General features: G+C 43.1%; 1 protein-coding gene across 1 annotated transcript; it reads right to left on the bottom strand.

Annotated features, from left to right (window-relative positions):
* Nucleotides 1-797: 797 nt before the first annotated feature.
* Nucleotides 798-9,294, bottom strand: LOC123185705 (cytochrome P450 87A3). The gene is made up of 9 exons (XM_044597539.1): nt 9,019-9,294; nt 5,442-5,766; nt 5,126-5,275; nt 4,556-4,807; nt 3,955-4,044; nt 3,732-3,810; nt 3,389-3,495; nt 2,718-2,851; nt 798-1,099 (listed from the first exon to the last, which is right to left on the bottom strand). Exons 1-9 carry the CDS (start codon nt 9,264-9,266, stop codon nt 1,009-1,011), a joined length of 1,476 nt encoding a protein of 491 aa, XP_044453474.1. The 5' UTR covers nt 9,267-9,294; the 3' UTR covers nt 798-1,008.
* Between the last annotated feature and the right edge of the window lie 3,977 nt (nt 9,295-13,271).

Raw genomic sequence — 13,271 nt, 5'->3', positions numbered from 1 at the left:
GTGCTTGATCGGTCGGAATGAGAAAAAGTTTGACTACATCAACCGCGTTGTCAAACGCTTCTGCTTTCGGTCTACGAGGGTATATAGACACACTCTCCCCCTCTCGTTGCTATGCATCTCCTAGATATATCTTGCGTGAGCGTGCGATTTTTTTTTGAAATTGCATGCTATGTTTCCCAACACCGGGGGGTCAGTATCACGTTGTGTCTTGCCAGACGATGATGGACACTATAATACCGAGTGGGCCCAATTTTCCTATGTGCCAGAAAGTTCTCGCTATAATCATTTTGTTACAAATAACGTTTGGCAACCCCAAAGTAACTGTCCGATATGAAGGTCCATGATATTCTCATGGTCTAAGGACTTGAGTATACAATAATACCGACAACAAGGTTATGACTGAATCTTGAAGTATATCATAAGGTGGGTCTATCCAACACCATTTTTCAGCCAACAGTGTGTTCCCAGTATTGCCGACATCCTTGTTACTTTAACAATGTCGTATCATCAGGAAAATAGGATCATCATGTAGTATATGAGCTAGTCTTAGAGGTGAGACAAGGGATCTACTTAGTGTTTAAATTTCCACACATGCAAGTGGGTTTTCATCTGACTCTCATATCCAGGACCATTGCAATTATAGTAAAAAAATATATAATTAATTGTGAACATGGAAATAAATAATAACATCTTATTATTGCCTATAGGGCATATTTCCAACAGTTGCCTGAGAATGTAGTGTGGTAGGAAGATAAACTCTTCGCGGCATGGTTGGAAAGCACACATGACCACACAAATTGTGGTAAGAACAAGAATTTGAACAAAAATGGTTCCATCAATGTTTATGTGTTATTTTATTAATCCATAGACACACCAGATACATTACTAGATACTTAGCCAAACAACAACATGGTCTTAGAGATCCCCCATGGCTTTGACCAGCCAAACATTGTGAATCCCCCATGGTCTTAGAGATATTGCCCGTATTGAAGCATTAACAATCATGCATCACGACTTTGGGAGAAGTTGTATGTGAAAACCACAAGGAAACTGTAGTCCAGGAGAAAGTACCATGGTTCCTCCCTTGATCACTTTCCAACTGTAGAAGGCGCACACAAGTTTAAAATTTAGAGAGTAAATATCTATGTAAAATAGTCTCGCAAGAAAGAAGAAGTATACATTCCCAAAAGAGCATAATATTCGTGTGTTTTTGATAGAGTAATACACTACCATCATATTTCTATTGTTATACTATATTCTATTTCCTTTGTACTTAACACGTTGTAAATGCTCTATGCTAATTACCTCCATGGGGGTCATTAACCTTTAATATGAGACATTGATCCTAGAGGTTATTTTTGGAAAAAACAAATATGACTATTCAGAAGTAGTTGTGAGCTCCCCTGCAAAAAAAGTTGTGAGCTTATAAACTTGCATGCATACTAGTTTGCACTAAGGATTTTGCGGCGCTAGCAACTTTGACAATTGATTTTTATGAATGTGCATGTAAATGATCATAAATTTACATTGTCGAATGATGTTGCATGGAAAACTAATAATGTATTTGTATCTAATCAAATACATTTTTTGACTAATTAGTGTCTATGAATGAAATTCGACTACACGGATACATAGAAGTCATATGTCTTGGAGCAAGTTGTAATGATTTTAGTTGAGGTTTTAGTTCATAAATAGAAACTTTCCATATAATATATAATGGCAATGAAAAAATACATCTTCTATTTATCCAGTTACTTGACCAGGCAAATAAAATATGCCTATTATGGAACTATATAAGAACATGTTTATACAAAATAAATTGTGCCAATGAAGTTACATGCACCCTCCTACTCATAATGTTAGCACACCTACCCCTTTCCCAGGCATTGCACCCTCCATTAAGGCAACCTTTTTAGTTTTCTTCTTCTAGTCTGGCTTGAAGAACATCAAGGCCTCCACAATAGGATTATGGTGGAGTCAAGCACCCTAGGATGTAAGTGTAAGAGGAATGGACCTTACAATGTTGACCAGGCTAACCTGAGAAAGGTTGGGGAGGGTGATGGGATTGGTGGCTATTTGATTTTATGTTTTCATTTCATTTCTATTATTTTCTTTGATGTGTTTTCTCTCTCTATTTTTAAGTATGTCACACAAAACTCAAAATGTAACATTGGTTTTATGAAATGATCTTTCCTTTTTCTATACTAGAAATGTTTTATTGAAGTATACTAAAAATCTTTTTGTGGCACACTAGATCCACTTTGAGTAGATCTGATGGCTACAAATATATCTTCTCCCAAAGAAACATAGTAAGAACTGGTGGAGTTTAACACCTAGTACTCCCTCTGTCACAGTTTATAGGGCGCGCTGGAAAAGTCTCTCGGACCAAGGTGGTTAGTGATTGGTTGTACCACGTACTGAAAAATAGCATTGGTTATTAACTACGATGCCTAATTAGTGTGCTCAGAACTAGTAAACGAGCAGTCCTAGCACATGAAGTGGTGGAGTAAAAGGGCCGCATGCATGGGATGCAGCCTACGCGCCTCAAAACGGCCTAATTAACTCAGCATTAATTGCCAACATGCCTTAATCCTCTCCTATTCTGAAAATGAGTACATGATCATCTCTCTATTATTAAATAAGAGGTAATCAATACTTATTATTGTTGTTAGAGTAACCATTTATTAATATTTTTATTGCAAGAAAGAGCCATTCACCTGTATTTAGTAACTAAGCAATGTAGGAAGATAGCCATTTGTAGCTTGGCAAAGTCGGCACCAACACATAACCGTAGCCCTCCTCCAAAGGCCATGAACTCTTTTGAGGAGCCACCCACGGGTTCAGTTGTATCCTGTGTAGAAAGTTTTCGCCAGGTTTCAGAGAGAGATGCTTCTTGCATAACAATTAATACTTCCTTTGTTTGAAATATTCTTAGCAATCCCCTTTTTAGTGCTTCGGCTAGAAAGTATTAGAGATAAAATAACTATAAGCCACATATTCTCCTACATTTTAATTCCTATTTTCCATACTATAATTCCCTCTTGAATTTTTTTCCAACACTCATAATGCTTAATTATTTTTTTGTAAAAATATAACTTTACTTAGTTTGAAGGGTATTGATCATGAGCTACTTTTCCTTTCTTGGAAAGGTTTTGACCTACTTTTCTTTTGTAATAATATAAATTTCCAACTAAGTGTTGTAGATGCACATTAACTAATAACTTAAAACCGGGCCAATATCTAGGATATGTTATGATAAAATATCATGAATTTTGGAGATAGTGTACATCATTCAACCGAAGTTTGTTGCTTTATGATAAAAAGCATATGCGTTGTTTTATTATAAGTGACATAGAACATCCGTTTGAAATAGGCAAATGTTACAAACCTTCCACCTCCAAGGATTGAATGCATTGGGATCCTTGTAAATAGTAGGATCGAGATGAATGCTAGAAGGATTTACCATGATCTTTGATCCTTTTGGGATAGTGTAACCTGCATGAATCACACGCGTACATACATTACATATTAAGACATCATTTAGTTAAATTGTTGCAGCCTATCTCCCCCCTTCGCGCGCTACCCTCCTTTTGATTGCAAGGAGGATGCACCCATTGTACTATATGTGCATACATAAATGAATTAGCAAACTGCCAATGAGTCTCTCGTAAATATATGATTGGTTACTCTTAATATCTTACATGTCTCGTGCCCTTAGAAAATCTTCTCACCTTTTATATGAACTTCATCTGTTGCTTTTCTAAACATTACGGGAGCGATGTTAGCTAGCCTTAATGCTTCATGTATGACCTACAAATAACAATGAAGCAGATGAAATAATGCCACTTGCACAAGTGCTCATGTCATTAATTATACAATAAGAATAAACCAGCCTATACGTGTGTATAGTTGATGTCATGAAAAACAAAGGCCGAAGAGAGACAAACTATATACATGAGATGTAAATTTCATGGACTTGTATTCCTCCCATGTGATTTCAGAGTCAGGGTTGGCCCTTCTTTTCCTGATGTTGTTCTGCTCCTCCTGAAATTGATAAATCTACCTTAATTAGTCAATTGCATACACGAATTACATAATTACACACACAATATTTTCTTGGATTATGGAAAGGAAGGTCTTTGGGTGTTAACAGGTGTAGTTTTATCCATGTGCCTTTCACATGATCTAAGTGGTCTGTAACATACTGGGTATATGGTGGTAGTAACACACATATACAAGACCACTTAGACATGACTATATTTTTGGTGGCATATGAGACATAGGTGTAACTATGGCCAGGAGCAAGATGGGTATTTCTTATATGGATAATCATGTATATTTTGTTCAGTAATTATGTATCGGAGTGTTAACGCTAAATTAGTGCATTGTCTGTAATAGAATGCACAAATTAATGCGGGTATATGTCTAATAGTGTGGGTGAAAAATACTAGTGTGTACATCTCAAGGCAAATATTCTTTCCGGACTGATTATTCAAACACTTAATTGGCTATTATTAAAACACTCAATTAGCTACTTTCCTTTGTCCACACTTACTTTTAATTCTTGAAGGGCCTTGGGATCACTGGATAGAAACTTGAGTGTAGCAGTTATCCCAGATGACGTAGTTTCAAAGCCCGCGAACAACAATAAGAAGAGCAAATCCAATGCAATTTTCTCATTCATTAAAGTCTTCTTCTCCTTCAAATCATTGATCAAGATATCGATAAAGTCAACACTCTCCCAACATGTTGCCTTCTTCCTCTCGTTGAGCAATTCTTTCAAGATCTTCATGACATTCTTCCGGCCCTACGCAACGAGGGAACCATACGTATAAGGAAAAATGTTTTTTAATTGTGTAATAAAATATATTTTGAATTCCTGCATTGAAATCACGTGCATAAACACCACGGCGTCCCAATTAATAATGCTATATACATAATTTTCTTACTAGGGGGTGCAATATTTGTTTGAGGGAATAGTATTGGGTGCAATTCATCCTACATATTGTTGTATATTAGAATACAGTGGCGGCTCCAAAAGAATAGGCCAGAGTGGTCTTGTATGTATTAATTTATTTGTGCTATGATATGGAGAAATATGTGGGTGGTAGTTGTCCCTAGTTACCTGCATACATTTGTAGAATGCTGTGCCAGGAATGTAAAGTGGAAATGCTAGTAGTCCTTGAAGAAATGCATCAAATTGCTTCCACAGCTTCCCGTCCGAGCTTGAGGAGTCATAGCTGATTAACCGCTTTGCTGTGATGCTGAATATCATCTACGATAATGAAATTTTGGAGTTGCTTGAATCATCATGTATATGTATAAGCTTTGCTAATTAAACAACAATTTTGTGAAATAACTTGTAGTATATCCTAATTAATCAAGTTGTTCAGCCTATAACAGAACACCATCAATATAGGGAAAGGGATAGGAGGACATACACTAGAGGTTGCCTCTTTCACTTCGATACTAGGATGATCGAGCCAGGAGAGTAGGTTGGCCTGGGCTGTCTGTTGTATTTCGTGGAGCAGAACCATCCTGAGGTTTTCTGGGCCGAAGAGTCGAAGTACCAGAGTCCTGAGGTGCTTGTGGAAAGTCCCGAGCGTTGCGATGATGCAGTCAGCTCCCATGATTCTCATGAGCGACTCTGGATACCATATTTGGAACAACTTCTCCTCTTTTTGGAACACCAAGTTGTTCAAATCTTGATCTAGAGACACAATGAGGTCTTCACCGATCAAATTTGTCCTAAAAATTGGACCATACCTGAAATGGCAGCTCTCCAAGAATTTAGTTCGATTGTCATACAATTTTTGGGTAGTTCATCCATATAAAACGATCAACATCCGAGTAAGACTGGCCTTATAGAATTGTGCCAAATCATCGGTGATTATTTCATTTTTATGGAAATAATAACTACTCACTGTATTTCTAAAACTTCTTTATCAACATATAATATTGTTTTCTCCCCACACATGGTAAGCTCATAATAATCGTGTCATTGTATAGTTGGTTACGTGATTCTCTGCTTTAGTTATCAAGTCATTAATCATCTGCGATCACCACCCTTAATATTATTGCTCTACAATGATTTGCAAGTCCGTCCAGAAAAAGGTGAAACATACTGTCTTCTTGCCATACCTCTTTTGCTCGATGGTGAATTGATGAGTCATGCATGAACCTACTCGTACAATTGTTGATCAACATTCGCAAAAAAATAGAAGAACAACTATAGATCAACCTATAGCACCTCCACTATATGCACATAATGAAGGGCTAGTAAATCCTTTTCATAAACACATCGGCTTCAACATTATAACTAGTAGCACGATACTCATATATACTACCTCCTTTTCGGTTTAATAAGCCCACACATATTGCTAGATGGACAATTTGACCAACATCAGACAAGTTATATCTCTAAAAAGGTGTCGTCAGAAACTTTAAATGTTTTATTTTATAATGGTATATTTTTTGTGAAATATAATTTATATTGTATTGATTGAATTGTCAATCTAGGGATACGTGTGAGCCTTTGAAACCGGAAATAAGGGAGTAACTACTTGGTAACTTCTTATGCCAAGAAAGGAAATGTTGCCGGAACTTATCCCATTGGGATGCAACATTGTTGCGTTCCACAAAAAAAGGAATCAACAAAACATACCATGAATTAAATAAAATTTTGGACTAGGAAAATGTTTTGAAATATATAATTTGGTAATTAATGAGTATGTTGTCAGTAGTTTTTAGTTTCTTGCTATAAAAAATTGGAATGTGTGTAGATGCAATCTTTGGTAAGGACAAGTTTGGTTCGTAGCCACGTCTTATCAAACTTTCAAATTTGACACAAAGTTGAGTACTACAAAAGATATCAAGGCATGTGGTTCTCGATTTTCTTTCCCCTCTCGCAAGGAGACTAGTAAAAAGCCTAGCCACTGGATTCCCCCCCCCCTCCCCCTCCGCATGCTACTCCGACGGCCGGTAGTGGGGAGAGGAATCCTGGTGCCCTGGCTCCGGCTAGTAGATAGGCAGGATTTGAGTCCTCACAAAGTGACCTCGGACGGATGGCGGCGCTTTTTCTTTGAGTCAGCCTTCCGGGCTCCGATCCTCCTCAAGTTCGTTCATCAGGATGGATTAGATGGAGCTCCGGTGTAGATTCCTGTCAGCTCCTCGGGACAGTGAGGTTAGGGTTCACCGTGCGCATGCAACGGTGAGATTTGGTGTCAGGTTCTTCAGAATGATTCAATGATCGACGAATGCAAATCCAGAATGCGGGTCCTTAGGGACACATGCACAAAGGCTTCCTCGCTGTCATCAACAAGGCCAGTCTGGCTCCGGTATGGGAGTGGCAAGAGCTCATTCTGGCGGCAACGGTGATCGTTCGATGGTCCATGGACCTCAATGTAATTTTTATTATGGTGAAGATGCTTGTATATCCGATGATTTTTTATAACAGATCAGAACCATTTCGCAAAAAGAAAAAACTTTGACACAAAGTTCGGAAGCACTATTAGGCTATTGTTTGTAACTACTACAACTGCCACTTGCCGCACTTCTTTAACTACTTGTGCCATTTGTCCTACATCCATTACCATCGGTAAAACTTTGCCCAACTTGCGGCCAGCAATTTATTCAACGTAATATTCTTGACCTACCACTCAACCACAACTGGGCAAATAAGGCAAAATATGGCTGCGAACTAACCATGTGCGGCCTCAACATGGACCTCTCCGTGGATTCAATGATCTTTGCAAAATCACTCACCACATCTTTAGTTTAGATTTTCCGTATGGATAGAGTAAATTGTTTTAAGATTTGAGATCAAGTAGAGGTAGGATTAATTAGATATGACTTGGGTTGTTATTTGTTAGTTTATGGGAGCAAAGACAAGTCGTCAACATTGTATCAAGGGAGCGGGTATAGTTTTGGTGGTATGAATAACTAGAAAACAATGTGCGCGCAGCGAACAAAATATTGAGTAAGATGGCTTTTTCTTCAGATTATTGCAATGGTTAATAAAGGAATCGCCCTTTTGATGTTCGATGCCTATCTATTTCTTCCATTGCCTCACCGTTTGCTTATGAGAGCGGCATAAACATTTAGTTCTATACTCTACTTTATTTCTAGGTTCCTTGCTCGGTGCTACATCATACTTTGTACCACAACAGTTAAACACACTCAAGCACCGACCACGTAGCTCCGTTTACCACGCGTTGCTGCTGCTGCTGCCCTTCCTTGTGCATGTCATAGGACTCTAGAACATAGACCGGTCTAACCGTCACAAGTTTAACTTACTTTATGAGTTTAGAGGACAAAATATAGCCAAATCAAGTTTAGCATATATATCCATTGATTTCCGACGTTGGACTGCATTTCAAATTGTTTCAAAATACCAATAAGGATGAGAGCGTATGTCTTATTATGATCGCGTTGGTTATGTAGAAATGATTTGGTTTGTAATAGCGAAAATTCTACTTCTTTGCAGATTATTTTCCACTGTGCAAAGCCGCTTCGCATATGGTTTATGTTGCACCGGACAGAGTATCAACTGATGTTCAAGACAGTGTGTATGCCTATGGAGCGGGTGGTCAGAGAGTTTTTTACCCAACATGAAGTACAACATAATCTCTAGACGGTCCATCGCCTATTTTGACATAGGCATAGTGTCGGCCTATATGACTACTGTTGCGGATGTATCGATTATTTTATTTTACTTTTGTCAGACTGTTGGTCTTTGACTGTGTGCATTTTACGTATGCAGAGGTCAGGTGTTGCTCGTCATATTTTGTATGATCTTGATCCTTGATGCTACATTTTGAGTTAACAGGAATGCCCTTTATCAAAAAAGTTATGACAAATTGTTCCCTGTGAAATTCATGTGTCGTGTATAAGAAAAATCCATCAACCGCTTAAGAAAATCGAGAGGGTGCTTACATGATTTTGTTACGCGTAACAATAGAATATTCTTTAGCTGCGTAACAGTAGCAGGTAGACGATATGATTAGTGAGAGTAATTACCTATCCAGGCGTCGCTTCAAGAAAGGGGTCAGCTCGAGCGATGGGCTCCGGGCGAAGAACTCGAGCGACTCCCCGAGGACGGGGAGACCCCGGGACCCCGGCGGCAGCATTGCCCCTGCTTTGCATGGTGGACTCGTGTTCCATCTAATGACAAAATGGATGAACCAGGCAGCTAAGAGGGCCGCCATGGCCACGAGAACAACCCAAGGCATGGCCAGATCCACAGGGATAGAGACCGACATTTGCATGTGTGTTCACTAGAGCTAGCTAGCTGGCTGGGTTTTGGCTTACCCTATCACCCCGCCCGGAATGTGATTTATATAGACAATTTGCAAAGTTGCAAGCCGTCAGAGGTACAGAGACCCATGGCCTGGGACAGTGACAGTGCAGCTACCCATGGAATCCACCATCCCGTTCGGATCCACACCCCGACCCCCTTCTTCACGCAAGAACGTGCAATGCATGGGACCGTTCTTTATGCTGTTTTAAGGAAAACTCAAGTTTTCTTCTTTCTTTGACGGCGATATATGGGGTCATAGATCCGCAATTAGTGTCTTGAAATTTCTTACTTTTCGCTGCAACAAGAACCTATTAAGAGAGGACTTCACAAATTCAGACCCCTATACATCCGCATCCGTGGACGTACCTGAACAGTGACCAGTTATCCCTTATTTTTTTGACATCCTAAACATTCATGTACTATTTTGTAAGGTCTTCATGAATAATTAATAAAATGAATGCATGCATCTTCCAGATGCACAGGCTGGGGTCATCCTCCTTTTCTAAAAAAAAACATACATAGCTAGCCTATCTACTCATCATCGGATATGTGATGGCGTGCTTGCCGGAGTCGCCGGCCTCATGGTCATCTGTGACGGGGCAAAACTTCAGCGCGCGCCCCTTGTTGGCAAACAACTCCTCATGTGCCATGTTCGCCTCGTGGATGTAGCAGAGGTTGGCCTCGACCTCAAACTCCGACTGGATGGACTCTAAGGATGCATGTTCCTCCTCTACCTCCTCTGCTTGGGCGATCTCGAACCCCGCCAAGGCATCCTCCATGGAGAGTTTAGCTTGCTCCAGCGTTGTATCTGCATCGTCCTTATGTTCGTCCCACAGCTTCCAACTCCTACATCTCCGCGTCCGGCGCCGCCTCCTACTTCGGCGCGTCCTCCTGCTCCTCCTTCGGAGAGTTCAAAGGCAAACAGGTTGCAATCTGAGTGTCGCGCCGTGCCTAGACGACCTCCATCTCCTCCCAACGCTATATATGGGGTCAAAATCTTGTAGTAAGTAACCTTTTGGCGGACCATGGCTACCAACAAACGGCGAGCTCAGAGCTAAAAACATGGCGTGAACGGGGTTACGGTGGCGGGGGAGGGGGTGGAAATGGGGGCTACTAGGGTTCAGGCTCACCGTCCTACTTAAATAGCAGGGTTTGGCCCCTCAGGCGGTGCACGGGTGAGCTCTCGTCGGACCGATGGGTTTATGCGTGTTTCTGTGTGGGTCCCGCTCGTTATCCAACATGCGGACACGTCTGGGCAGGCTCGGGGCTCCCCATATCCGCTTTAGATATGGGTTAGGTTTGAGGGGGGCAATTGGGTCACATTTTCTTCACCTGTCACTAACCGGGCTATCCACCCGGATGTATAGGTGCAATATGAGGGGTTCGGCCCTGGATGCTCTAACACCGATGTGACTCAACACTATGTCGATCCAGATTATTTCACATGTTTTCTGAACTTGGCCGCAAGGGGCAAATAAGTCGTTATCATCACTTATTATGTGCATGACTAGACATATTGTTTTGTCCATTTGTATATGTAGAAATAATGTTGTGCTTTATAACAAGAAAGTCCAATCTTTTACGCATGTGCTGCTCGTGTACCAGTTGGTTGGGGTCCTGCGTGCTGTTACTGAAAGGAGCCGATGAAACTTGATGTAAAGGAACTTGACGGAGCAACCAATGAGTTTGTGTTCGATTTGCACGGCTTGGCAGTGATACGCTTCAAAGTCTTTAGACTAGTCACAGTGGGAGTAACTTCAGCAGTAACATCGAGTCTAACTCAGCAAATTTGCTTATGTGACAATGAGTTAATGAGGAAAGAGATAGTTGTAGTAATTTAGCTACTTACTATAACATCACATGTCCCAATACAATATGAGTCTATAACCTAATAAATGAATCTTTGCATGTTACTACACTTAAGTTACTACCTACTATAAAGATAGTAATATAGTCTAGGGAAATATGTATGTTACTAGTGTATGTTACTCTTCATTGTGGCTAATCTTAGTGAGGATTATTGTTATGTGTTGCATATCACGCTTTTTCGAGTCAATTATGTCAGCGGTGTTTAAATTTATCAAGAAAGGTCACTTTAATATTAAAACTCACGGCATACATCAAACCGGTGCAACGACTTGGTATGTGCGTGCATATACGATGCAGATTGTGTTTGTATATGAACGGTGCTGACTAGGTGTGCCAATATGGCATGGAACCCGCTGTTAGCAACTAGCATGTGTGTGGCCTTTTTTTTGTGGAAACCCCCTAAAATTACTTGTCCGTCCCAAAAAGCCTCTCAAGCATATTAATTTCTTGCAAATAAGACCCTAAAACGTCACTGTGACCTTTGAGCCCCACCCGTCAAGAAGCAGTGCAAAGAACGCAGAATAATTGCCGGCCGTGGTTCAAAACCACAACCTCATCTATCACGCAAGCCATGCTAGCCATCAAACCAGATCACCAAATGGCTATAGACAAACACGCACACGGGGCTTAAGAGCAACTCCAAAGAGTCTCGACCCATTTCGTACGCCTGTGTCCGTTTAGATCAATGCGAACAAAAGTAATGACCCAACGCACCGATCCAAACCTAAATCACGTTTGTGTCGCGTCCGCGCCGATGCATTTGCAGCCCAAATTTGCGTCCCAAATGCGTCGGCGCGGACGCCGAACGGATGCTTCGCGCGCCTTCTTGATGTCCGCCGCGTCCCCATATGGCGGCCGTCCAACTACCCGCTGCCCACGCGGTCAGCTTAATTTATGACCACGGGCACATGCGTCAGCGTCGATGCTCGTCCTTTTTTAAGCCGACCGTGCGACAGGACCGTCCTCATCCAAACTCGCCATCCACATCTGCCAAGTTTTGCTCCCTCGTCGCCGGTAAACCCTAGCCACCACAAGTCCACAACCACAGCGAGATGGGCCTCTTCTCCGGCACCAGCGGCAGCAAGGCCAAGGGCAAGGCCCCCGCCACCCCTTTCCCCTCAGAGTTCCTCCCGCCTCCGCCGGCGTCTCGCCGGCAGAGTCAGCGGGTGAACGTGCCAGTGCACCAGGCGGAGTGGCACTAGCAGCACTGGCAGCACCGTCAGCCTCTGTCGCATCCCGACGTGACCCTGCCGCACGACTGGCATCTGGATCCAGATAGGATCCCAGTGCCGGCGGCGCCGCGGACGGCTCGGGCTCACGCGGAGGAGTTGCGGCGCCGGCGGGCGCTGCTGACGCCGGAGCAGCGCCGCGAGGCCGCCTACGCAACCGACTCGCCCAACTGGGCAAGGTGGTTCGCCTTCGAGCACGAGGAGGCTAGGCGATGGGGCGTCCGCGAGGTCGATCGGAGCTCGCCGTCGCCAGCGCTCCTCGTCCGCGTGGAGGACCGGGCGGCGGAGGACGCCTACCAGGCGGCCCTTGCGACCGTCTACCGCGAGAGCGAGGAGGACGAGCGGCGCAGGGCGGAGGCGATGGAGGCGAAATAGGAGGCTCGGTACGAGGCGGCAATGACACAGGCACTTGCCCTCTCCGCGGCGGGCGACAACGTGGTGCCGCCGGTGGCCCCGTTGTCCCCTATCAAGCCAGAGCCCAAGCGGGAGCCGTCCCCATCGAGCGCTACTTCTGGATGGGAGTAGTGCGCGAGTGGGTACGCGCGCCACTGGTCTGGATGGGAGCGACGCCGGCGCAGGAGGCGGCGTACCTCGAGCACCGGCGCAAGATCCGGGTGGTCGTGGAGCGCCGCGACGGCAAGTACCTCGAGATGCTCGAGCGCGACCTCGAGGAGGAGGCGCTCCAGGCCGCGGCTGCCCCCCCCCCCCCCCGCGCCGGCACTGCCCGACATGACGGCGATCTGGAACACGGCGTTCGCCTGGGTCGGGCCGGCGCCGACGCTCATCGACCTCACGGACCCCGAGGACGACGACGACGTCTAGGACAGCGCGCCGCCTCGTAATTTAGGTTGTCTTTATTTTTTTAAATGCAAATG

Source organism: Triticum aestivum, chromosome 2A (genome assembly GCF_018294505.1).
Source record: "Triticum aestivum cultivar Chinese Spring chromosome 2A, IWGSC CS RefSeq v2.1, whole genome shotgun sequence".
In the NCBI taxonomy this organism is placed as follows: Eukaryota; Viridiplantae; Streptophyta; class Magnoliopsida; order Poales; family Poaceae; genus Triticum; species Triticum aestivum.
The sequence above is the reverse complement of the archived record's forward strand: the minus strand, read 5'-3'. Positions and strand labels throughout refer to the sequence as shown.

Bases quoted from the DNA above. Each gene is read 5' to 3' on its own strand.
- LOC123185705 (XM_044597539.1), bottom strand. From the start codon at position 9,266: ATGCAAATGTCGGTCTCTATCCCTGTGGATCTGGCCATGCCTTGGGTT. The intron at 5,276-5,441 runs GTATGTCCTCCT...TCATTATCGTAG, and splicing joins TGAAAGAGGCAACCTCTAGT to ATGATATTCAGCATCACAGC. The intron at 2,852-3,388 runs GTTTGTAACATT...CTTTCTACACAG, and splicing joins TCAATCCTTGGAGGTGGAAG to GATACAACTGAACCCGTGGG.